The sequence below is a fragment of the Coregonus lavaretus genome (assembly GCF_964263955.1).
Source record: "Coregonus lavaretus genome assembly, chromosome: 29".
NCBI lineage: Eukaryota > Metazoa > Chordata > Actinopteri > Salmoniformes > Salmonidae > Coregonus > Coregonus lavaretus.
Genome location: NC_140016.1, coordinates 20,893,954 through 20,921,819, shown reverse-complemented (window position 1 = coordinate 20,921,819; position 27,866 = coordinate 20,893,954). Strand labels below are relative to the sequence as shown.

The following is a 27,866-nucleotide window of genomic DNA, read 5'->3' as shown; positions in this document are numbered from 1 at the left end:
GAGTGGGTCTTTACACATACACATACAAATGCACAAACACACACACACACACAAACACACACACATACGTGCATGCTGAGTGTCTCCTCACACACACACAAACTTTGTCTCAACACACACTTTGAGTACCTCTAGAAACACAGCACTCAGCATGGATGGAAACCGGGCTGATTCGGATCAGAGAGAGCCAGTCCTCTAATTCCTTTAGTAAGGTTGTTCATCATCAGGCAGCACCCAGGGCAGCTTTACTGGGGCGCTTCAAATGGCCACAAATCAAGCCTCAGGGCCTGGGCCTCTACTCTCACAGACAACCATCACATCACCAACTTCCATTTCACAGTGAAGGTGAAACAAATAGAGTGCCAAGCTGCTGTATGATAATCATTGCTGCTGTATTACAATAATTGCTGCTGTATTACAATCAGTGCTGCTGTATTAGAATCAGTGCTGCTGTATTACAATCATTGCTGCTGTATTACAATCATTGCTGCTGTATTACAATCAGTGCTGCTGTATTAGAATCAGTGCTGCTGTATTAGAATCAGTGCTGCTGTATTAGAATCATTGCCACATGACGGGAGCTGCCTGCTTCAGCTCCAGACCAGACCAAGGCTGGGCTGGACTGGGTTAGGCTGGGCTGGACTGGGATAGGCTGGACTGGGCTAGGCTGGGCTAGGCTGGGCTTGGTTAGGCTGGACTGGACTGCGAGGAGAGAAGGAGAGAAGTCCTGGAGGTATTTCATCCCCGGTGAGCACAAAAATTGAAGGGCTTTTTATGGGCGCATTCTGATGCATTGAGAAGCCAGATGCCAAGGAGGGAGAGAGGGGGAATGCAGTGAACCCCTCCTGAAGCTGTCAGTGCCGATACACTCGTGGGTGTGGCCACGGCAACAGCAGTCAGGGGCTGTCACAGTCACACATTGCACAAGAGTGTGTGTGCGTACTTGTGTGTGCATGTGTGCGCATGTGTGCATGTGTGTGTGTCTGTATGTGTGTGTGTGTGTGTGTGTGTGTGTGTGTGTGTGTGTGTGTGTGTGTGTGTGTTGGTAAAACAGCTCAATATGGCTACTTGGCCATGAGGTAGACAGATAGGCTTGTGTAGCTACTTGGCCATGCCATGAGGTAGACAGATAGGCTTGTGCCAGCTACTTGGCCATGAGGTAGACGGATATGCTTTTGTAGCTTCTTGGCCATGAGGTAGACAGATAGGCTTGTGTAGCTACTTGGCCATGAGGTAGACGGATATGCTTGTGTAGCTACTTGGCCATGAGGTAGACAGACAGGCTTGTTTCCTCCACACTAGATAATAGAACCCAGGCCAATCCATCAGGACCAAAAACAACAAATGATCACAAAAAGAGACCAAAGAAAATGACTTGCCTGTGCAACATGGGCTACAGAGGCGGACACTAAATGTAACATTTCTTCATTATCACCTCCAAAGGAAATAAAGAGGCAAATAGAAATCTAACTCCATAATCAGGTTGGGGGATTATCCTGCGGAGGTTGCTTTGTGGTTCAGTGATTCATTAATGCACAAGATATGAGTGGAGCGTCTTTTTTTAGGAAGGAGGGCGAGAGGGAGCGAAAGAGAGGGAGGGAGGGAGGGAGGGAGGGAGGGAGGGAGGGAGGGAGGGAGGGAGGGAGGGGGAGAAAGAACGTGCCTGCGGGGTGTCTCAGAAGCATTCTCTTTGAGGCTTGTGTCTTTCTCCCCCTCCCTTCCTTCCTCCCTCCCTCCCTCCCCTTCCTCCTCCCTCCCTCCTTACCCTTGCAGATATGTCATATGTGTGTTGGCACTAGGAGGCTTGTAACTAAACTAACTGTTTCAAAAAAAGAGACTGAGACAGAGACAGAGTTGGAATGAATAGGGCACTAGGGACTATAGGGAGGGGTGGGGGCTATAGGGAGGGGACAAAGTACTATAGGGAGGGGTGGGGACTATGGGGAGGAGACTATGGACTATAGGGATGGGTGGGGACTATAGGGAGGGGTGTGGACTATAGGGAGAGGACTAGGGACTATAGGGAGGGGTGGGGACTATAGGGAGGAGACTAGGACCTATAGGGAGGGGTGGGGGCTATAGGGAGGGGGCGGAGAATATAGGGAGGGGACTAGGGACTATAGGGAGGGGTGGGGACTATAGGGAGGAGACTAGAACCTATAGGGATGGGTGGGGACTATAGGGAGGAGATGAGGGACTATAGGGAGGGGTGGGGGCTATAGGGAGGGAACTACGAACTATAGGGAGGGATGGGGACTATGTGGAGGGGACTAGGGACTATAGGGAGGGGTGGGGACTATAGGGAGGGGACTAGGGACTATAGGGAGGGGTGGGGACTATAGGGAGGGGACTAGGGACTATAGGGATGGGTGAGGACTATAGGGAGGGGGCGGAGACTATAGGGAGGGGACTAGGGACTATAGGGAGGGGTGGGGACTATCGGGAGGGGACTAGGTACTATAGCGAGGGGTGGGGACTATAGGGAGGGGACTAGGGACTATAGGGAGGGGTGGGGACTATAGGGAGGGGACTAGGGACTATAGGGATGGGTGAGGACTATAGGGAGGGGGCGGAGACTATAGGGAGGGGACTAGGGACTATAGGGAGGGGTGGGGACTATCGGGAGGGGACTAGGTACTATAGCGAGGGGTGGGGACTATAGGGAGGGGACTAGGGACTATAGGGAGGGGTGGAGACTATAGGGAGGGGACTAGGGACTATAGGGAGGGGTGGGGACTATAGGGAGGGGTGGGGACTATAGGGAGGGGACTAGGGACTATAGGGATGGGTGGGGACCATAGGAAGGGGGGCGGAGACTAAAGGGAGGGGACTATGGACATTAGGGATGGGTGGGGACTATAGGGAGGGGATTAGGGACTATAGGGATGGGTGGGACCATAGGGAGGGGGCGGAGACTATAGGGAGGGGACTAGGGACTATAGGGAGGGGTGGGGACTATAGGGAGGGGATTAGGGACTATAGGGAGGGGGTGGGGGCTATAGGGAGGGAGGCGGAGACTATAGGGAGGGGACTAGGTACTATAGGGAGGGGTGGGGACTACAGGGAGGGAACTGGGGACTATAGGGAGGGATGGGGACTATAGGGAGGGGACTAGGGAATATAGGGAGGGGTGGGGACTATAGGGAGGGGTGGGGACTATAGGGATGGGACTAGGGACTATAGGGATGGTTGGGGACCATAGGGAGGGGGGCGGAGACTATATGGTGGGGACTATGGACTTTAGGGATGGGTGGGGACTATAGGGAGGGGATTAGGGACTATAGGGATGGTTGGGGACTATAGGGAGGGGATTAGGGACAATAGGGAGGGGGTGGGGGCTATAGGGAGGGGGTGGAGACTATAGGGAGGGGGGCGGAGACTATAGGGAGGGGACTAGGGACTATAGGGAGGCGTGGGGACTATAGGGAGGGGACTAGGTACTATAGGGAGGGGTGGGGACTATAGGGAGGGGGCTGGGGACTAAAGGGAGGGGTGGGGGGACTATAGGGAGGGGGCTGGGGACTATAGGGAGGGCGGCTTGGGACTATAGGGAAGGGGGGCTGGGGACTATAGGGAGGGGTGGGGACTATAGGGAGGGGGCTGGGGACTAAAGGGAGGGGTGGGGGGACTATAGGGAGGGGGCTGGGGACTATAGGGAGGGGGGACTATAGGGAGGGCGGCTTGGGACTATAGGGAAGGGGGGCTGGGGACTATAGGGAGGGGTGGGGACTATAGGGAAGGGGGGCTGGGGACTATAGGGAGGGGGGACTATAGGGAGGGTGCTGGGCACTATAGGGAGAGGGGACTATAGGGAGGGCGGCTGGGGACTATAGGGAAGGGGAGCTGGGGACTATAGGGAAGGGGGACTGGGGACTATAGGGAGTGGGGGCTGGGGACTGTAGGGAAGGGGGGCTGGGGACTATAGGGAGGGAGGCTGGGGACTATATGGAGGCTGGTGGGGGGGACTATAGGGAGGGGGGCTGGGGGGGGCTATAGAGAGGGGTCTGGGGTCTAAAGGGAGGGGGGTGGGGACTATAGGGAGGGAGAGGATCCCATTGTCCTAAGATATACAGTGAGGGAAAAAAGTATTTGATCCCCTGCTGATTTTGTACGTTTGCCCACTGACAAAGAAATGATCAGTCTATAATTTTAATGGTAGGTTTATTTGATGAGGGACTATAGGGAGGGGTGGGGGCTATAGGGAGGGAACTACGAACTATAGGGAGGGATGGGGACTATGTGGAGGGGACTAGGGACTATAGGGAGGGGTGGGGACTATAGGGAGGGGACTAGGGACTATAGGGAGGGGTGGGGACTATAGGGAGGGGACTAGGGACTATAGGGATGGGTGAGGACTATAGGGAGGGGGCGGAGACTATAGGGAGGGGACTAGGGACTATAGGGAGGGGTGGGGACTATAGGGAGGGAGAGGATCCCATTGTCCTAAGATATACAGTGAGGGAAAAAAGTATTTGATCCCCTGCTGATTTTGTACGTTTGCCCACTGACAAAGAAATGATCAGTCTATAATTTTAATGGTAGGTTTATTTGAACAGTGAGAGACAGAACAACAACAAAAAAATCCAGAAAAACGTATGTAAAAAATGTTATAAATTGATTTGCATTTTAATGAGGGAAATAAGTATTTGACCCCCTCTCAATCAGAAAGATTTCTGGCTCCCAGGTGTCTTTTATACAGGTAACGAGCTGATATCTCAGCTTGTTACCTGTATAAAAGACACCTGTCCACAGAAGCAATCAATCAATCAGATTCCAAACTCTCCACCATGGCCAAGACCAAAGAGCTCTCCAAGGATGTCAGGAACAAGATTGTAGTCCTACACAAGCCTGGAATGGGCTACAAGACCATCGCCATGCAGCTTGGTGAGAAGGTGACAACAGTTGGTGCGATTATTCGCAAATGGAAGAAACACAAAATAACTGTCAATCTCCCTCGGCCTGGGGCTCCATGCAAGATCTCACCTCGTGGAGTTGCAATGATCATGAAAACGGTGAGGAATCAGCCCAGAACTACACGGGAGGATCTTGTCAATGATCTCAAGGCAGCTGGGACCATAGTCACCAAAAAAACAATTGGTAACACACTACGCCGTGAAGGACTGAAATCCTGCACCGCCAGCAAGGTCCCCCTGCTCAAGAAAGCACATATACAGGCCCGTCTGAAGTTTGCCAATGAACATCTGAATGATTCAGAGGAGAACTGGGTGAAAGTGTTGTGGTCAGATGAGACCAAAATCGAGCTCTTTTGCATCAACTCAACTCGCCGTGTTTGGAGGAGGAGGAATGCTGCCTATGACCCCAAGAACACCATCCCCACCGTTAAACATGGAGGTGGAAACATTATGCTTTGGGGGTGTTTTTCTGCTAAGGGGACAGGACAACTTCACCGCATCAAAGGGACGATGGACGGCGCCATTTACCGTCAAATCTTGGGTGAGAACCTCCTTCCCTCAGCCAGGGCATTGAAAATGGGTCGTGGATGGGTATTCCAGCATGACAATGAGCAAAACACACGGCCAAGGCAACAAAGGAGTGGCTCAAGAAGAAGCACATTAAGGTCCTGGAGTGGCCTAGCCAGTCTCCAGACCTTAATCTCATAGACAATCTGTGGAGGGAGCTGAAGGTTCGAGTTGCCAAACGTCAGGCTCAAAACCTTAATGACTTGGAGAAGATCTGCAAAGAGGAGTGGGACAAAATCCCTCCTGAGATGTGTGCAAACCTGGTGGCCAACTACAAGAAACGTCTGACCTCTGTGATTGCCAACAAGGGTTTTGCCACCAAGTACTAAGTCATGTTTTGTAGAGGGGTCAAATACTTATTTCCCTCATTAAAATGCAAATCAATTTATAACATTTTTGACATGCGTTTTTCTGGATTTTGTTGTTGTTATTCTGTCTCTCACTGTTCAAATAAACCTACCATTAAAATTATAGACTGATCATGTCTTTGTCAGTGGGTAAACGTACAAAATCAGCAGGGGATCAAATTCTTTTTTCCCTCACTGTAATGACAGCCTCACTCTCCCCCATAGTGCTCCAGTGACTCACCTCACTCAGTAACCAACATTCACTGACTCTCTGTTTTGTTCACACTCTTATTGATAACACACACACACTGCACACACATACTGCACACACACACACACACACACACACACGCACACTGCACACACAGACACTGCATACACACACTGCACACAAACACATTGCACACACACATATTGCACACACACACACACTGCACACACACACACTGCACACACACACACACACACACACACACACACACACACACACTGCACACACACACACTGGGGGGAGGGGAGGAGGATTATTTAAGATACGATTTGAAGAGGTAAGGTGTCAGATGTTTTCAGAAGATGAGCAGGGACTTGCTTAATGGGGAAGCTGGTTCCACCACTTGGGTGTCAGGACAGAGAAGAGCTTGGACTGGGCTGAGCGGGAGATGCCCTCCCGTAGGGATGGGAGGGCGAAGAGACCAGAGGTGGCAGAATGGAGTTGGGGTGTAGGGTTTGAGCATGAGTGAGTGAGTGAGTGAGTGGGTGAGTGAGTGAGTGTGTGTGTGCTTGCCTGTCTGCGTGTGTGTGTGGTGGGGGCTGTGTGTGTGTGTGCATGCATTTGGGCATGAGTGCGTGGGTGTGTGTGTATGTGCGTGTGTTTCGGACGCCACGCTGCTTACTTGGCGAGTACCACTTCCTCCTGATTCGGCTCATACCAAGGCTCGAACCCAGGACCTCTGCTTTGCTAGCACACGTGACCGCCCTCCTTGACAACGTTCCAACGGGTTGAGCCACCCAAAAGTTACCAATTGGATTGCTCCATCCGTGACATTTCAAGCTAGCTGTGAAGTGAGCTTACGGTACGTTCTTAACTCTGTTTCATGTGCGTGCGTGCATGTGTTTGCTTGCCTGTGTGTGTGTGTGTGCCACATGTGTGTGTGCGACTGTGCATGCACTTGTGTGCTTGCCTGTGTGTGTGTGTGTCCATCAGTGGGCTTTCCTCCAAGAGTGGAAGAGAAGGGCAACATATAGGGGAAGCCTCAGATCTGCCATATCTCATTGTTGGAGCGTTCCAATTCTGTATGTCTTCTCCCCTGAGGGACTGGGGGGGCTTTTTATAAACCCCTGCTTCCTGTTAAGTTCACACAAATGTGATTATCTCTTCCTGGCAATTCAAAGAGACACTGCGGTAGTCCAAAACCTAACTGCCTCCACATTGTTTCTAATCTCACCAGAGTGTGTGATTTGTTCTGCACCAGCTGAAGGAGAAGCACAGTTCAGGGCTCCTCCACAGCTTTGTGCAGTTTAATTCCTAGCTCTACACAGTGAACATCGAGCAGCATGGTATTCTATTAAATAATTCATGGCTCCCTAATTCCCTGTCGAGTGTTCCATCATTAGTGTGTCTGAAAGTTAGTTTGCCTGCCAGCCCTGGCAAAAACAAAACATCCCCCCGCTACGAGACTGTGGTGTCATTCCCAAAAGATGCTGCAGCTCTGTCACCTCCTTTATTAAATCTTCATCTCCCGTCTCCTCCTCCGCCAGCGTGACGCAACTGACACTTTTCCCATGGGTAACTGGAATGATGTACAGTTACACGCTCTTGGTTACCTGAGCCACACTCGCTTCGTGCCAGCCACATCGATTCCGAGCCCCACCCGATACCCAACATTAGGATAGATTTTTCTCCGCAACCCGACCCACCCGCGTAGAATTGTTCCGAGAGTCGATCCATTACCCGACAAATATCATGCATTTATTGTTTGTTTTTATGACTTCAGTAGTAGGCTATTATTCCCCTACCCTGAATGAATGAATTTGCCTTCATGCCTATTCAACATATGGATAAAAGGAAACCATTCCATTAATTGAGAACAATATATTTTTATTTTCACAACGCAAAGCGGCACATTGAGCCTATAGCCAACATAACAAAACCTTTACATTCAATATTGTTTAGATAAACAAGTAGTTGAATTGAAACTTAAATGATCAATTCTCGAAATCTAATATAGGCTGCAAAAATACATTTATTTAGTAGGCTATACTCAAACTTTTACCAGCCTCACCGGTTTAAACTTTATATGGCCTGTATTAACGTAGGCCTAATAATTAACTGATAGTTACCATCTACCAAACTGGGGATTTCACCTCTTTCCAAAATGGTGTATTCCCCCATCATAACCTTTACTTATATTTATCTGGTTACGTTAGCCATTTTCCTGTGAGCTAGGCTAGCCAGGGAAAGTAAACTTGGCAATGTATTCTCACGTGGCGGGACGGAACATACAGTGCATTGCAAAAGTATTCATCCCCCTTGGCATTTTTCCTATTTTGTTGCATTACAACCTGTAATTTAAATGGATTTTTATTTGGATTTCATGTAATGGACATACACAAAATAGTCCAAATTGGTGACGTGAAATGAAAAAAATAACTTGAAAAGTGGTGCGTGCATATGTATTCACCCCCTTTGCTATGAAGCCCTTAAATAAGATCTGGTGCAACCAATTACCTTCAGAAGTCACATAATTAGTTAAATAAAGTCCACCTGTGTGCAATCTAAGTGTCACATGATCGGTCACATGATCTCAGTATATATACACCTGTTCTGAAAGGCCCCAGAGTCTGCAACACCACTAAGCAAGGGGGACCACCAAGCAAGCGGCACCATGAAGACCAAGGAGATCTCCAAACAGGTCAGGGACAAAGTTGTGGAGAAGTACAGATCAGGGTTGGGTTATAAAAAAATATCCAAAACTTTGAACATCCCACGGAGCACCAAAACGCATGTCAAAAATGTTATAAATTGATTTGCATTTTAATGAGGGAAACAAGTATTTGACCCCTCTGCAAAACATGATTTAGTACTTGGTGGCAAAACCCTTGTTGGCAATCACAGAGGTCAGACGTTTCTTGTAGTTGGCCACCAGGTTTTCACACATCTCAGGAGGGATTTTGTCCCACTCCTCTTTGCAGATCACCATAATTTGCAAATAAATTCATTAAAAATCCTACAATGTGGTTTTCTTGATTTTTTTTCCTCATTTTGTCTGTCATAGTTGACGTGTACCTATGATGAAAATTACAGGCCTCTCTCATCTTTTTAAGTGGGAGAACTTGGACAATTGGTGGCTGACTAAATACTTTTCTTCCCCACTGTATCTGTGCTAGCTAAAGCCAACTTCATAAAATTGCTAGGTGGCTAGTATTATTACAGAGAAACAACAACCAAAAATGTAAAGAAAATAAAGAAATATATATATTTTAAACAGGACAAATCTGAGGGGGCATGTGCCCTCTGAATGTGACATTGCAACATACAAGTATATATCATGTCCATGACATTTGATTTGGGCAATCAAAGCACCACTACAGTCACAGGCCCCATATACTGTATAGCCTAGCAGGTGAAGTGGGATATTTCTGATCAATAACAGTTATGGAATTAAGTTACCTTAATGAGAAGGACAAGACAACAACGAGCAACCAACAGGCTGTTGTTTAATCTGAATTGAGTTGTTGTAGACAAGGACGGGGAGCGCAGCAATACAGACTTATTTAAACTTGCTAGTTAGCTGCTAACTTAGCTGGCTACCATAGCTAGCTTCTTTACATCGATGTGATGCAGTCAATACAGGCACTACCAGGTGGTATGATATATAACCTGTGGCAGAAACAAGTTTGTCTAACTAGCGTGAGTATGGCTACTTTCTCTCTCCCTCCCTGCCGTCTCACACAAACTGACCCCTGCCCTTCTCCCGCCCTGCTGCAGAAGCAGCACCAGCAACAAGCTGTCTCTCCTGAGTAGCGCAGCAAAGTGCCCAAGTCTTTTAAAAGTTTCACAAAAAACACATGTATTTCGACTATCCGGATATCCGCAAAAAATGCATGATATTATTCGAAAAGTGACCACTGTTGAGCTACACCCCTGACCCCTGACCCCTGACCCCTGTCCACACACTCTCAATGCGTGGCTGGTAGCCTACTGTGTCTTCCTCACCGCTCACAGAATGGAATTCGCACCACAATGCAACACAACAAGCTCCTGGGTTTGTACAACATGTATTATCTTGATTTTAAAACATTCTGACCAGCAATATAATTGTTCTGAACCGCGAGCCTGCCCTGCGGGTTGAAATAATGTTTTCATTCCACTTGCCAGCTGATTTTTTTGCAGGTCATCCACGGGGAACATTGGACATTGCAGGACACTAAGGGAAAGGTCTGAACTGCTCATATAGAAGAGAGCTGCAACACAAAATCAAACGGTTTAAAACCCTAACATTTTATTTATGTATTTACTATCAAACGGGTATTTATTATCAAAGGGATAATATCAAGCACATACTGTATCAAGCACTTAATTGTATGTTCAAACAGCATCAACAAACATGGTTAAGCGAGGCATCCCATCAGGGAACCAATAAGAAAACCTAAACACAACCCTGAGGCTACCAAAACCTCACTCTAACACTAAAAGAACAATTGACAATATCTTCATATCAACTGACAATGACGTCCCGTCCACACTATCTGACTGGATAATTGAAGTCTGAATGGTCCAATAATGTTTGAGTTCTTCCCACCTCTACCATCCCATTGGCCTGAGGGCTCGTTTAACCCTTGACCCCTAACTAATGTTGGATAGAGAGTCTATTCAGCTATCATTCATATTGTAGCTCAACAGGGCCTGTAGGGGCCCAGCCAGGAAGTGCTGCAGGGAAGAGCTGGTGGAAGATAATGTGGGGCGCAACACGGCCACTGTAGTTAACACTGACTGACTATAGGGGGCACTGCCAGGAGAGAGGGGGAGGAAGGGGGCCAAGGACAATGGAGGGAGGGAGGGAGGGAGAGAGAGAGGGGGGGGGAGAAGGAGAGGGAGATAAAAAGACAGATGACGATGGAAAGGGGAAACTGAAAGAGAGAGAGAACTACTGAGAGAGAGAGAGAAATAAAGAGAGCCAGACAGAGCCCTGCCATAAACCAGACAGAACTGGGAGAACAGACAGGGTCAGAGTCTCTGGCCCTGCCCACACACAGTAGATCAGAGCGCAGGCGGGTGGCACTCTGAAACCATCCCAGCCATGCCATGTGTCCCTCCGTCCACGGGCACACACATTCCCATCGTGCCAGTCTGCCACCCACGTCACCCCCACAGGGCAATCTCCACAGGCCACTGCACACAGCAGTGCAGTGTTACACACACACCACCAGAACACTAGCCCACTGTTTCAAGGACATCACAAAGACTACCTCTATAAACTCTGGTATTATGATGATGATGACGATGATGATGAGGATGATGATGATGATGATAATAATTTGGGGGGCTAAACTGAAAGGCAACGGATCATTCAGCCATCAATTAGCTATGCAGTGAATCAAATTGTATTGTTCACAGGTATTATAATGGTCTTGTTCAACCAAGTAGCATTTTCCTAAAGCTCTGGGTACTTTAGTTAGAGTCTAAGACGTTGGGGGAGAGGAGGGGGGTGCTAAGCTGACATATGGAATTGTTTTAAGATGGTCATACTGTGGACCATTTAGCTAATTGATTTTGAATTTTAGGACCCCTTTAGGTATAAGAAAATAGATAAAATATTGATTTTGGCATTTACTACCAAAGTCCATAGAAACGCATTGAATAACACATTCATAAATGGCAAAAATACAGTCAAAACATAAATCATAAGAAACAAGGTTTTGAAGCGTCTGTCCTAAATCTAGGAGATGTAAAAAAAAATCTGGAAATATATAGATTTTTAAAAATACACATATTTAACACCTTTTTGGGGGTAGGCACAAAACTACCTTCATACTTCCATTCGTTTAAAAAAAAATCTGGTACTGGTTACCTTCAGACGAGTCCCGTGACATTAGTTTGTAGGTCAAACTTCGTGAGAAGACCGATTTTCTTGTGGTCTGTCAAACACCGTTCTAGCTCTGCCACCTATTGCCGCAGATGCAGAAGTGCCTATCTCTAGCCTAAACTGACAGATTTGGAAGTTGTTGTTTTTTTCCATTTGTTGTAACTTAGATTGACTCTAGGGGGTTAATGTGTAGCATCCACCTGCAGTAGTAGTTCATCTGATCTATACCTGTTTTATCAACATGCCTGAGGAAATGAAGTGTTTTCCAATTAACATCCATAATCATTTAGAGTTCATTATGACACAGAATATCCATCATATGGAGCCGTGGCTTCACTAATTGAAGTCTTAATCATAACACAGCTCAAGCAAACAACCATCTCCTCTGTAACTGTATAATAAAGACTGTACTCCGTCTAGTCCTTAGACTCTCTTTTGTTGAAAAAATATATAACTACCTCTACTGGTGTGACTCACTGAGAAAAGAAAAAAAAACACATTCTTAATGTCGACCTTCAGATTCTATGAATTACCAGGCTTAGTGATGTTGGACTAAGGCTTATCAACGTGTTTCAACGCATTGAGCATTCACAAGTAACTGAGTAATAGCTTATACAGCTAGCCTATACAGGACCATGGTGGTAGGCAGTAGCAGTAGATTAGGGGTTGTAGTATGGTTTCTATGGTGACAGGCAGGAGCAGGAGAAGCCACCTAGTCAGAAAGAGGACAGCTGCCTTTAGCTCCTCCTCCTCCTCCTCCTCCTCCTCCCCCTCCTCCTCCTCTATCTCTGCCATTGGAACAGAAGTTCCACCACAACATATCCATCAGTGGTGGAACAAGCACCCCATTGTCATACTTGAGTAAAAGTATAGATACCTTAATAGAAAGTTACTCAAGTAAAAGTGAAAATCACCCAGTAAAATACTACTTGAGTAAAAGTCTAAAAGTATTTGGTTTAAAATATACTTAAGTATCAAAAGTAAATATAATTGCTAAAATATATTTAAGTATCAAAAGTAAAAGTAAAAGTATAAATCATTTACAATTCCTTATATTATGCAAACCAGACGGCAACCTTTTCTTGTTTTTAAAATGTATGGATAGCCAGGGGCACACTCCACACTTCCCTTGTCAGGGAAAATGTATGGAGTAAAAAGTACAATATTTTCTTTTGGAATGTAGTGAAGTAAAAGTAAAACTTGTCAAAAATATAAATAGTAAAGTAAAGGAAAGACACCCCAAAAAAAACTACTTAAGTAGTACTTTCAAGTATTTTTACTTAAGTACTTTACACCACTGATATCCATCAAACCCTGACAAGCCATTAGATAAACCAACCTCCACTTGTCCAGGAGTTGGCACTCAGTCCTATCCACATTTCTCGGGGACATCTCTTAGCACTCACTCTCCACTCGCTCTCCACTCCTTTAAAAACATGACTGTAGTGATCTGTCTCTCTCTCTCGCACTGTGGGCCAAATTATGTCAGAAGGGGTTGAGTGTGTGTGTGCTACCAGTGCAGGCTATCCATAGCGATCTCATTACAATACGTTGCTGGGGGAACTGTCTTAACGAATATCCCCTCTATTCCTCCATGTCCCTGCTGGAAGCACCAGGATGATGAGGGTCAAGTAAGTCATTAAAGGGGCCAATCCTGTAAATAGGATGCCAGCTGAATTAAAGTCATACCAATGACATGCCAAGCTTGGGCGCCTTCCAATTAGTCATCAAAGCAGTACTACAGTGGTTCGAAAATGTTCGTAATTGTTTTGCAGATGCAGACCTCTCAAGTGTAACTAGGGTGGGGGGGGGGGGGGTATTAACCCACATATTATTCATAATGAATAGGCCCACTTGGAGATGTGTCTGAGAATATTTAATTACGTGACAGCACATTATAGAGACAATGTTTTTCTAATTGTGGGAACAGCAGTGAACAAATCAGAGCAAAAGGTTAGAAATGCTAGTACACAGAGAATATTAGATGTATCAACACTGCACAAACGTCGCCGCATGAAAGAGTGGCTGGAAGACGCTTGTTTGCACAGCATGTTTCAAAACCAGACATTGTGACAGCAGGGTTTTGAAACTTGTGTTTTCTTGAAATGATTCTGTTGATTCTCTCCCACTGCATAGAGTAAATTGTATTTTAATCACATTGAAATATAGTGTATATAACACTCCCATTGAAACCCAGTATACAGTATAATACATGCATACTATTGAAACCCAATGTATAAAATATCCTACACCCATTCAAAACCAATGTAAAACACATTGTAAACCACCATTGAAACCCAATTTAAAACACATCCTACCCCCCATTGAAACCCAATGTAAAACACATGCTACCCCAATTGAAACCCAATTTAAAACACATGCTACCCCAATTGAAACCCAATTTAAAACACACTCCCATTGAAACACACGTACAGTGCCTTGCAAAAGTATTCATCCTCCTTGACAATTTTACTATTTTGTTGCATTTCAACCTGTAATTTAAATGGATTTCATGTAATGGACATACACAAAATAGTCCAAATTGGTGAAGTGAAATGAAAAAAATAACTTGTTTCAAGAAATCCGAAAAAATAAACAACGGAAAAGTGGTGCGTGCATATGTATTCACCCCATTTGCTATGAAGCCTCTAAATAATATCTGGTGCAACCAATTACCTTCAGAAGTCACATAATTAGTTAAATAAAGTCCACCTGTGTGCAATCTAAGTGTCACATGATCTCAGTATATACAGTGGGGAGAACAAGTATTTGATACACTGCCGATTTTGCAGGTTTTCCTACTTACAAAGCATGTAGAGGTCTGTAATTTTTATCACAGGTACACTTCAACTGTGAGAGACGGAATGTAAAACAAGAATCCAGAAAATCACATTGTATGATTTTTAAGAAAATAATTTGCATTTTATTGCATGATGTAAGAATTTGATACATCAGAAAAGCAGAACTTAATATTTGGTACAGAAAACTTTGTTTGCAATTACAGAGATCATACGTTTCCTGTAGGTCTTGACCAGGTTTGCACACACTGTGGCAGGGATTTTGGCCCACTCCTCCATACAGATCTTCTCCAGATCCTTCAGGTTTCGGGGCTGTCGCTGGGCAATACAGACTTTCAGCTCTCTCCAAGGATGTTCTATTGGGTTCAGTTCTGGAGACTGGCTAGGCCACTCCAGGACCTTGAGATGCTTCTTACGGAGCCACTCCTTAGTTGCCCTGGCTGTGTGTTTCGGGTCGTTGTCATGCTGGAAGACCCAGCCACGACCCATCTTCAATGCTCTTACTGAGGGAAGGAGGTTGTTGGCCAAGATCTCGCGATACATGGCCCCATCCATCTTCCCCTCAATATGGTGCAGTCGTCCTGTCCCCTTTGCAGAAAAGCATCCCCAAAGAATGATGTTTCCACCTCCATGCTTCACGGTTGGGATGGTGTTCTTGGGGTTGTACTCATCCTTCTTCTTCCTTCAAACACGGCGAGTGGAGTTTAGACCAAAAAGCTCTATTTTTGTCTCATCAGACCACATGACCTTCTCCCATTCCTCCTCTGGATCATCCAGATGGTCATTGGCAAACTTCAGACGGGCCTGGACATGCGCTGGCTTGAGCAGGGGGACCTTGCGTGCGCTGCAGGATTTGAATCCATGACGGCGTAATGTGTTACTAATGGTTTTCTTTGAGACTGTGGTCCCAGCTCTCTTCAGGTCATTGACCAGGTCCTGCCGTGTAGTTCTGGGCTGATCCCTCACCTTCCACATGATCATTGATGCCCCACGAGGTGAGATCTTGCATGGAGCCCCAGACCGAGGGTGATTGACCGTCATCTTGAACTTCTTCTATTTTCTAATAATTGCGCCAACAGTTGTTGCCTTCTCACCAAGCTGCTGTCCTGTAGCCCATCCCAACCTTGTGCAGGTCTACAATTTTATCCCTGATGTCCTTACACAGCTCTCTGGTCTTGGCCATTGTGGAGAGGTTGGAGTCTGTTTGATTGAGTGTGTGGACAGGTGTCTTTTATACAGGTAACGAGTTCAAACAGGTGCAGTTAATACAGGTAATGAGTGGAGAACAGGAGGGCTTCTTAAAGAAAAACTAACAGGTCTGTGAGAGCCGGAATTCTTACTGGTTGGTAGGTGATCAAATACTTATGTCATGCAATAAAATGCAAAATAATTACTTAAAAATCATACAATGTGATTTTCTGGATTTTTGTTTTAGATTCCATCTCTCACAGTTGAAGTGTACCTATGATAAAAAATTACAGACCTCTACGTGCTTTGTAAGTTGGAAAACCTGCAAAATCGGCAGTGTATCAAATACTTGTTCTCCCCACTGTATACACCTGTTCTGAAAGGCCCCAGAGTCTGCAACACCACTAAGCAAGGGGCACCACCAAGCAAGCGGCACCATGAAGACCAAGGAGCTCTCCAAACAGGTCAGGGACAAAGTTGTGGAGAAGTACAGATCAGGGATGGGTAATCAAAAAATATCAGAAACTTTGAACATCCCACGGAGCACCATTAAATCCATTATTCAAAAATTGAAAGAATATGGCACCACAACAAACCTACCAAGAGAGGGCCGCCCACCAAAACTCACGGACCAGGCAAGGAGGGCATTAATCAGGGACGCAACAAAGAGACCAACGATAACCCTGAAGGTGCAAAGCTCCACAGCGGAGATTGGAGTATCTGTCCATAGGACCACTTTAAGCCGTACACTCCACAGAGCTGGGCTTTACGGAAGAGTAGCCAGTAAAAAGCCATTGCTTAAAGAAAAAAATAAGCAAACACGTTTGGTGTCCGCCAAAAGGCATGTGGGAGACTCCCCATACATATGGAAGAAGGTACTCTGGTCAGATGAGACTAAAATTGAGCTTTTTGGCCATCAAGGAAAACGCTATGTCTGGTGCAAACCCAACACCTCTCATCACCCCGAGAACACCATCCCCACAGTGAAGCATGGTGGTGGCAGCATCATGCTGTGGGGATGTTTTTCATCGGCAGGGACTGGGAAACTGGTCAGAATTGAAGGAATGATGGATGGCGCTAAATACAGGGAAATTCTTGAGGGAAACCTGTTTCAGTCTTCCAGAGATTTGAGACTGGGACCGAGGTTCACCTTCCAGCACGACAATGACACTAAGCATACTGCTAAAGCAACACTCGAGTGGTTTAAGGGGAAACATTTAAATGTCTTGGAATGGCCTAGTCAAAGCCCAGACCTCAATCCAATTGAGAATCTGTGGTATGACTTAAAGTTTTTTTTGTCTTATTTCTTGTTTGTTTCACACAAAAAAATATTTTGCATCTTCAAAGTGGTAGGCATGTTGTGTAAATCAAATGTTACAAACCCCCCAAAAATCCATTTTAATTCCAGGTTGTAAGGCAACAAAATAGGAAAAATGCCAAGGGGGGTGAATACTTTCGCAAGCCACTGTATAACACTCCCATTGAAACCCAACGTGAAGGAGAATCCTAACCCCATTGAACCCCATTGTAAGCAGCATCTTACCGGATGTTGTGGGACTTGCGTTTGATCTCGTTCCAGCAGAGGTTCATGTCTCCAGACGGGTGGTGCCCTCCCAGCCTGCTACACTCCGTCTCCACCACTCCGTCCTCCTGCCCCTCACGATCCACCGTGGACTGGCAGGGCACACAGTGGCATCCCGGCCACCCTGGCCGCCCTGCAGCTACACACAACAACACAGAATACACACATTAGCCTATATCATCACATCGTATCATAGCGTATCATATCATATGCAAGGTTGGGGTCAATTCCATTTAAATTCCAGTCAACTCCAAAAGTGAACCAAACTCCAATTTAAATTAAACATTTTCCTCATTGAAAAGAATTGAAGAGAATTGGAATTTGAATTTTAGTATACTTCCTGAATTGACTGGAATTTAAATGAAATTGACCCCAACCCTGATCATATGTGCACTCATAAATAGGGCACTGCGTTTTACCTGAACATTGTGACATAAGCATGAAAAATTCAAAGCCCTACTCTTAGACACATGTCTACACTTGGATGTGTGAACAAATACACGTGCATACAGCCACATCTTTGTCAGGTTTGTGATGGCCCCAGCTCACGCAAGTGATGGGAAAGTGTTTGTGGGGTCGTGACATCTCTTCTGTCTGGCCGCTGAGCTGTCAGGGAGCTTCTTCTTAATCTCTAATCATGTCTAATCATCCTCCACCGCCTCTACCTTCACTACAGCCTGCACTAAATGGCTATTGCCCTGTAGCACTCACATCTGTAGCCATGAAATGCTTTGAAAGGCTGGTCATGGCTCACATCAACGCCATCATCCCAGACACCTTGGACCCACTCCAATGGACCCACTCAAATTCGCATACCACCCCAACAAATCCACAAATTACACAATCTCTACTGCACTCCACAGTGCCCTTTCCCACTTGGACAAGAGGAACACCTATGTGAGAATGCTGTTCATTCATTACAGCTCAGCGTTCAACAACATAGTGCCCTCCAAGCTCATCACTAAGCTAAGGACCCTGGGATTAAACACCTCCCTCTACAACTGGATCCTGGACTTGCTGACGGACCGCCCCCAGATGGTGAGGGTAGGCAACAACACATCCGCCACACTGACCCTCAACACGGGGGCCCCTCATGGTTGCGTGCTTAGTCCCCTCCTGTACTCCCTGTTCACCCACGACTGCGTGGCCGTCATTAAGGTTGCAGGCAGCACAATGGTGGTAGGCCTGATCACTGACAATGATGAGAGCCTACAGGGAGGAGGTCAGAGAGTTGGCAGTGTAGTGCCAGGACAACAACCTCGCCCTCAACGTCAGCAAGACTATGGAGCTGATCGTGGACTACAGGAAACGGGCTGTTGTGGAACAGGTCGAGAGCTTCAAGTTCCTCAGTGTCCACATCACTAAGGAACTATCATGGTCCACACATATCAACACAGTTTTGAAGAGGGCACGACAGTGCCTCTTTCCCCTCAGGAGACTGAAAAGATTAGGCATGGGCACTCAGATCCTCAAAAAGTTCTACAGCTGCACCATTGAAAGCATCTTGACTAGCTGCATCACCGCTTGGTGTGGCAACTGTTTGGCATCCGACCGCAAGGCGCTACAGAGGGTAATGCGTACGGCCCAAAGGTACACTGTACCTCGCACATCGACTCGGTACTGGTACCCCATGTATATAGCCAAGTTATCGTTACTCATTGTGTATTTATTAATTCTGTTATTATTTTTCAATTTTTTTCTACTATTCCTTTGTTGTTTTTTTGCATTGTTTGGAAGGGCTCATATGTAAGCATTTCACTGTTAGTCTACACCTGTTGTTTCCGAAGCATGTGACAAATGAAAATGTATTTTATTTTACTTCAGCACTATGCCAACCTCTCATCCCTTCTCAGATCCACACACACATTCAGGGACACGCACAAGCACACACACGACACAGTCATAACATCTCTTCAGACAAAGACAATGTAACAGTCCCACTATTGCATTAGACACACACACACACACACACACACACCTCTCAAGCTTACTAGACTGCCGCAACCGGGATACTTTGCCAAAAACAAATTGCACCTGAAATGTGTCATGAAGGTAGAACTTTTTGTTGCAGTGTCAACATTTGAAGCGAAACTAGATGGTAAAAAAGAGAGGGGCAGAGAGAGAGACAGAGACAGAGAGACAGAGAGAGAAAGAGCAAGAGAGAGAGAGCGAGAGATTAGAGAGAGCATTAGGTTCGCAGCAGGCTCATCACCTATCCACAGGCTGTTTCCTACACTCAGTGGTGGAAAAAGTACTCAATTGTCATACTTGAGTAAAAGTAAAGATACCTTAATAGAAAATGACTCAAGTAAAAGTGAAAGTCACCCAATAAAATACTACTTAAGTAAAAGTCTAAAAGTATTTGGTTTTAAATATACTTAAGTATTAAAAGTAAATGGAATTGCTAAAATGTACTTAAGTATCAAAAGTAAAAGTATAAACCATTTCAAATTCCTTATTTTAAGCAAACCGGATGGCACAATTTTTTTTTTTACATTTATGGATAGCCAGGGGCACACTCCAACACTCAGACATAATTTACAAACGAAGCATTTGTGTTTAGTGAGTCCGCCAGATCAGAGGCAGTAGGGATGACTAGGGATGTTCTCTTGATAAATGTGTGAATTGGACCATTTTCCTGTCCAAATGTAACGAGTACTTTTGGGTGTCAGGGAAAATGTATGGAGTAAAAAGTACATTATTTTCTTTAGGAATGTAGTGAAGTAAAAGTAAAAGTTGGCAAAAATATATATGGTAAAGTAAAGTACAGATACCGAAAATAACTACTTTAGTACTTTAAAGTATTTTTACTTAAGTACTTTACACCACTGCCTACACTAGAAAAAGGTGCAATCGAGAACCTAAAAGGGTTCTTAGGCTGTCCCCATAGGAGAACCCTTTGAATAACCCTTTTTGGTTCCAGGTAGAACCCTATTGGGTTCCATGTAGAAACCTTTCCGCAGAGGGTTCTACATGGAACCCAAAATAATTCTACATGGAACCAAAAAAGGTTCTACCTGGAACTAAAAAAGGTTATCCTATGGGGACAGCCGAAGATCCCTTTTGGAACCCTTTTTTCTAAGAGTGTAAGCATATATCGCCCTCACATTCTCTCTCCTCTCTCTCCCCTCTCTCTCCCCTCTCCTTTTCTCCTCTCTCTTCTTCTTTCTACTTCTCTCTCTCCTTCTCTCTCTCCCTCTCTCTATCTCCTCTATCTGCTTGCTTCTCATTATTGAGACAGCCCTCTGTTTGTTCAAGGGTAATTTCTCCATCTTGTATGAATCAGCATCTCTCTCTCCCTCCTCCTCTTCCACTGTATAATCCACTGGCTGGATGATTAATCCTCTCTGTTCATGGTTCATCAGTTATGTGGATAGGAGCTCAGATACTGTTAATACCTAGAAGCCACACAGGCTCACTGGAACTCCAGCTATTAAACTTATTAAAATCACCAGCAGCAATGAGCAGCCAACAGGTCCTTTTCCCCAGCTTAGCCTAATATCTCTGAGCAATTATGACTGCACAGACGGACCATAATAACACACAACACAGCGATATGAAGCGGAGTGACCATGTTTTGTTTGTTTACTTGACGGCAAATTGAGCTGAATCAACAGAAAGGCCATCAACGACAGCAGTAGCAGCGGAACTGCGCCCCTGGCTATAACTTAGACTGAGGAAGGCGTTTGTCCAGCTATACGAAGGGGAGTCTTGTGTTAGTGATGCCAGAACACTGGGCTGGCCTGGGCACTCCTCCTTCCTCTCCTCTCTGTGTCCAGACCGGAGACAAGCACTGGCATCAGCACTGGCAACTGCGTCAGGCAGGACCACCAGCATCGGACCAGCATACTCATGCATGCATGAGAGTGATGCACACACACAAACCATTGAAAATCATGGACACGCACACAAACACACACACTACATTCCTCAACACACTTACACACAGTAATTCAACGACACATACAATCAACTCATGTTGCACAAATGGAGACATGGGTTGGATTTGCTGTTTAGGTCCATCTCTAGACATACATTATTGACTGTTGCCTGAGTATGGTATCTGATCATCGCTGAAGCACTCTCCCATTTTCCCAAGAGGGCTGAGCCTGTATGGGGAGCATTGAGGTTTACCAGTAAGCTCTTCGCTTCGAGCTGCTGGATTCTTGCCTAGACTGAATTGAATAAAAACTGACTCATAAAACACCAAGCTGTCCTTAAAAAAACTACACCACCTTCTCAAAACCTAGCTGATCAACACACTATCACAGTTCATTGTGAAATAGACACTAATTACTTATTCGAAATGTTGACAGGCACCGTAATTTTTCGTGTGTATTACACAATTTTCTTCACAGCGCATTTTTGTGTGTATTACATGATTTACTTTGTTCATTACGCATTCGTGTACATTACACAAATTCCAATTTGTGGCTAACGTTAGCTAGGTGGCAAATTTTAGCTAGGCTAGGGGTTAAGGTTAGGGTTAGGTTTAGGGGTTAAGGTTAGGGTTAGGTTTAGGGGATAAGGTTAGGTTTAGGGGTTAAGCTTAGGGTTAGGTAACATGCTAGTTAAAGTAACATGCTAGCTAAATGGTTAGGGTTAGGATTAGGGTTAGCTAACATGCTAGCTAAGTAGTTAAAAAGTAGTAAGTTGTACAAAGTTGCTAATTAGCTAAAATGCTAAAGTTGTCCATGACGTGGTTCGAACATGCAACAATTGTGTTACTAGACGGACACGCTATATGCCCACCCATCCTCCCTCCTTTTGTTTCTGTCTTAAGTAACCTAATGTTCATCATTGTCCTTCAATATCTTTGCGTCAATTGACCATGTCTTTCCAAAATATACTGAAAAGCTTTCGAGTATTTTCCCCAGATGAGAAATAAATCAGATCAAAGACAATCCAAGATAAGATAAACAGCTTTTCCTCATCTGCCAGACAGACGACAACTGTTCAACTATGCAGATAAAACTGCCAGATGATCAAAGAATTGACAGTAGTTCTAACTTTCGTCTACACGCGTACGTACAACACCTTGATAATAATCTCCCGGTATCACCACCACCACTTTTCTCAGATCCGTCGCTCTGAGAAGCAGCAATACAGTATCTACACTATTTCACTCTCATTATGAAATCATAACAGATAGTTGACAGTTACAGTGCTTACCTTGATATATTAGAATCCCAAGAGAGAGAATCCCTCCAGGAGCTACAGTAGTGCTACGATAGTGTTCCTCTCACACTGATGTCCCTGTGATTTTAAGAGGGGTTCCTCACTATTCCCACAGTGACATTTGTCTATAGGCTGCAGAGAATGGAGAGAATGCAGTAATGACTGGTGAGGAGGGTGTGGTAGGGACACACAGAGAGACAGAGGCTCCCTCTCCTGTCAATGAACTTATTGTCACTGCACATTCCTCATCACACCAACCTGTTCCTATACTCCTACCCACTGGGACTGGAAAAAGCCATCTGCCCAGTGTCCAGCCAGTCAATGCCCTTCAGTGACATACAGGCTACAGCAGTGGTTCCCAAACTGTTTTGTTCTGTGGTCTATCAAAAGCATTTAGGAATTTCCTTATGGTCCTTCAAGATGAACAGTGACTAGGAGCCTTGTGACATCACTGCCTTGTGATATCACTGCCGAAACAACACACTCTCCTCTTTGGAAAATCAACAACGGGCTGGAACTCTCACATGGGTTAAACTGCATAGCTGCTTGAGATTGGGTGTGTACTCTCCTCCTTCCTCTCCTTCCAGAACAGAGAAAGTGACTGGCAAAGGCACCATCAGAAGACTAATGCCATAATCCAGTCTTAAACCAGTAGAAATGGGCTGTGAACCACCAATGGGTCCTGATCCACCATCTGGGAGTAATGAAGAAATGACCACCATGCAACAACACACAGGGCTGAGCAACACACACAGTGACACCCAGAACAGATCTCCCTCGCACCACAGCCAGTTTTTACTGGGTAGCAGTTTAAGACTCTGTGGCTGTGGATTTGTGACACAGTTTAGTAACACAACTTTGGCTAGGACAACTAAATGTCAGGCCAACACAGACTTAGAGAATGGGCATCCAGGGGGTACAGTTTGTGGGGGGGGGGGGATCCAGTGTGTGTGTGTGTGTGTGTGTGTGTGTGTGTGTGTGTGTGTGTGTGTGTGTGTGTGTGTGTGTGTGTGTGTGTGTGCATGCATGTGTCCACATATCTGTAGCAGCTGCCTGATGGGGGTTAGCAGTGCCACTACCTCCCTGCTCCACCATCCTGTATCCCATATCCCATATCCCCCCAACGGCCACCAGTTTTAGCTAACCGAGCCGCCAAGAAAAACACAGCAGTCATAGAGCTTACTGAATCCACTGCTGCTCATACAGGACAGAGGAGAGAGGGGCGAGAGAGGAGAGAGAGAAGAGTTAGAGAGGAACGAGAGAGGAGAGAGAGGAGAGAGAGGGACGAGAGAGGAGAGAGAGAGGGACGATAGAGGAGAGAGAGAGGGACAAGAGAGGAGAAAGAGGGATGAGAGAGGAGAGAGAGAGGGACGAGAGAGGAGAGAGAGAGAGGGACGAGAGAGGAGAGAGAGCGACGAGAGAGGAGAGTGAGAGGGACAAGAGAGGAGAGAGAGGGACGAGAGAGGAGAAAGAGAGGAGAGAGAGGGACGAGAGAGGAGAGAGAGGGATGAGAGAGAGAGGGACGAGAGAGGAGAGAGGAGAAAGAGAGGAGAGAGAGAGAGGGACGAGAGAGGAGAGAGGAGAGAGAGAGGAGAGAGAGAGGGACGAGAGAGGAGAGAGAGAGGAGAGAGAGGGACGAGAGTGGAGAGAGAGGAGAGAGAGGAGAAAGAGAGGGACGAGAGAGGAGAAAGAGAGGGACGAGAGAGAGAGGGACGAGAGAGGAGAGAGAGAGGGATGAGAGAGGAGAGAGAGGGACGAGAGAGGGACGAGAGAGGAGAGAGAGAGGGACGAGAGAGGAGAGTGAGAGGGACGAGAGAGGAGAGAGAGGAGAGAGAGAGGGACAAGAGAGGAAAAAGAGAGGGACTAGAGAGGAGAGAGAGAGGGACGAGAGAAGGAGAGAGAGGAGAAAAAGAGGAGAGAGAGAGGGACGAGAGAGGAGACAGAGAGGTGAGAGAGAGGGACAAGAGGAGAGAGAGAGGGACGAGAGAGGAGAAAGAGAGGAGAGAGGAGAAAGAGAGGAGAGAGAGAGACACGAGAGAGGAGAGAGAGAGGAGAGAGAGAGGAGAGAGAGGGACGAGAGAGGAGAGAGAGAGGAGAGAGAAAGGAGAGAAAGAGGGACGAGAGAGGAGAAAGAGAGGAGAGAGAGGAGAGAGAGAGGAGAGAGAGGGACGAGAGAGGAGAGAGAGAAGAAAGAGCGGGATGAGAGAGGAGAGAGAGAGGAGAGAGAGGGACGAGAGAGGAGAAAGAGAGGAGAAAGAGAGGGACGAGAGAGGAGAGAGAGGAGAGAGAGGAGAGAGAGGAGAGGGGAGAGAGAGGAGAGAGGAGAGAGAGGAGAGAGAGAGGAGAGAGAGGGACGAGAGAGGAAAGAAAGAGGGATGAGAGAGGAGAGAGAGAGGAGAGAGGAGAGAGAGAGGGACGAGAGAGGAGAAAGAGAGGAGAGAGAGGAGAGTGAGAGGGACGAGAGAGGAGAGAGAGAGGGACGAGAGAGGGACTAGAGAGGAGAGAGAGAGGGATGAGAGAGAGAGGACAGAGAGAGGGACAAGAGAGGAAAAAGAGAGGGACTAGAGAGGAGAGAGAGAGGGACGAGAGAAGGAGAGAGAGAGGGACGAGAGAGGAGAGAGAGAGGAGAGAGAGAGTGAGATAGAAGAGAGACGTGATTCAAGTCCCTCACCTCACAGCTGCAACTGTCACACACTACTGGAGTGAGTGGAGGAGCTCCTGTGAGCGGCTCACACATGCTGAAACACACACACACACACAAATGTACACACACATGCTCACACACGCACATTGGCACACACACACAGAACATGCCCAAAGGCCACAGGCTGTCAAAATTGAGATATTCCTCCTGAAAGTGGCAGCAGCCCTCCCAGCTCTGACTGGTCCTTGTCTTCAGAGGAACACGGATGTGATTTGTGATGCGGGCCACCGAAAAAGAGCAGTCACTGACAACCCCCCCCCCCCCCCCCCCCCCACACTTCTTCCACCTCCTCCTACTCTTCCCCCTCCACTCTTCCCCCAAATGATGTTACCCTCCAGTCTCAATTGTGATCCTTCCAACACTATTTCAATGACAAACAGTCATTTGTCATTTTCGCCGTTGAGAAAACATGTCATGCAACATACTAGTTTATGGGCGCTCTGCCCTTGCTGCGTTGGTTTCTGAAGAGCTCTGCGTTTTGAAATTAGACCCCCATTAGCATCCTGTGTTAAAGACTGTCTGACTGCCTGGCAGTGCAGGAGGAGAGATATTATTGGAGCACTCTCGCCCGGCGCTCTTCTCAACACGTCATTAACATCAGGTGAACATGTTTTATTCATATACAGTATCTGTGTGCTACTCTCCGTGAAGTGCTTGAGGGGCAGCAGTCAAACTTCAACTGACTATGTGATGACTGTATGTGTGTGTGTGTGTGTGTGTGTGTGTGTGTGTGTGTATGTGCATTTGTGTGTGCCCTTTGCCCCTGCCCTCTCCCCACAGGTTCCCACTTCAGAGGTGACATTCAGGGGCCGGGAGATGCTGGAGGGCACTTCATTTTGTTGGAGCTCCACAAGGACCCACAGTGTGGATAGTCTCTCCAGTGAAGAGCCTCTCTGGCCTAACTCCTCCTCCACTCTTAGCCCCCTAGCAGAGGGTAGATCAAAAAAGCCATTTTCTCTTTAGTCAGCTGAGCTGTGCTGTAACAGTCACTGGTATGGGATAAGCCCCAATGAACCCCAATACGAGACTCATTTGTGATCTATGCGTTTACTCTGTAAAGATATCGAGGTCTGTCCCAATGGAGATTAATTTGTCAACTATGCGTTCACTCTGTAAAGATATCAAGTTCTATCTCATAACGACTCAACATCACCTTATGAACCAAATGGAGCCGTGGCTCAGTAAGCTCAATGATACATGACAGCGATAATCATAATATCCTCATACACTGAGTGTACAAAACATTAGGAACACCTTCCTAATATTGAGCTGCACCCCCTTTTGCTCTCAGAACAGTCTCAATTCGTTGGGGCATGGACTGTACAAGGCGTCAAAAGCGTTCCACAGGGATCCTTCTTTAACCTGTCTCCTCCCCTTCATCTACACTGATTGAAGTGGATTTAAAAGGTGACATCAATAAGGGATCATAGCTTTCACCTGGATTCACCTGGTCAGTCCATGTCATGGAAAGAGCAGGTATCCTAATGTTTTTTCATGAGGGCTCACATCCATATAGTACAGTGAAGACCCACTACATAATACAGCCTAATGACAATGATATGGATTTGAAATGCAGTGTGTTAAAGAGAGTGTGTCTCTCTCTGTGTGTGTGTGTGTGTGTGTATCTGCCTTCCTGCCTGTTTGTGTTCGGGGGAGGTCTCAAACCGAATGGAGGTGTTTTTACCGGGAAATAGATACATGTGTATGTGTGTGCCATAGCCAGTTATATTATAGTCTGTGTGTGTTCCTGGAAGCCAGTGTGCTCATTTTCTACTTGGAGATTCTAATTTATGGTGATGCCAGCCATACACTATGCAGTAAAACACTGGATGCTTATGCAACTGTCAGAATGTGGGTCTGGGGAGATTCATGTAGTCTCGGTTTAATTATATTTATGACTAATGCAATGAGCTGTTGTGAGTCTCTCTGCTGTCAAGCAGTGGAGATCTAAGCTACAAAAGGTTATTAATAAGGTTGAGGAGTCGCCGCAATAAATGCACCAGTCTGATGAAACTTAGTCTGTTAGGGATTGAGATGACAGCTAAAGTTTTATGTTATATCGAAGAGGAAAGGTAGTTTAATTCCTCCTCCAGGATTCTTGTACGATTAAAGGCACTTTCTCCTCTTCTACATGTAAGAGGTTTGCAAGATTCTTCCCTGAGAGTGATTTGGTAATGTGATTCTAGAATATCAAATTGAAACCCAGTTGAAAACACTCAGGCTTAAAGCATTGCGGAAGAAAAATCATAAAACAAAATGATCGTATTTGTTAGCTCAAGTACAGTAGTAATTAATTTGGTGGATTAAAGTGCCTTTCTTAATTAAAAGCAGATTAATTCCTGAGTAAACGAGTTATGGTGCACCTTGTGCACATTCAAATGAGCACTGAGTGAAACACCGACCGTGGTGGAATGGTGGAATCTGGGAGCAATAGAATGCAGAAAAGTAATCCAATTCCACTGAGGGTTCAATGAGTCACACAGTGGGCAATATCCAATCTGCT

The 27,866-nt window shown here is 46.1% G+C and overlaps 1 protein-coding gene across 1 annotated transcript in view; it reads right to left on the bottom strand.

Annotated features, from left to right (window-relative positions):
- Positions 1 to 17,489, bottom strand: part of LOC311104607 (dystrophin-related protein 2-like) — a gene marked incomplete at both ends in the record, with an annotated part of 79,062 nt that extends 61,573 nt beyond the window's left edge. The window contains one exon of the mRNA XM_084146475.1: positions 17,443 to 17,489. Coding sequence (XP_084002601.1) covers positions 17,443 to 17,489 — 47 coding nt within the window. The remainder of the gene's footprint in view (positions 1 to 17,442) is intronic.
- Positions 17,490 to 27,866: the final 10,377 nt, after the last annotated feature.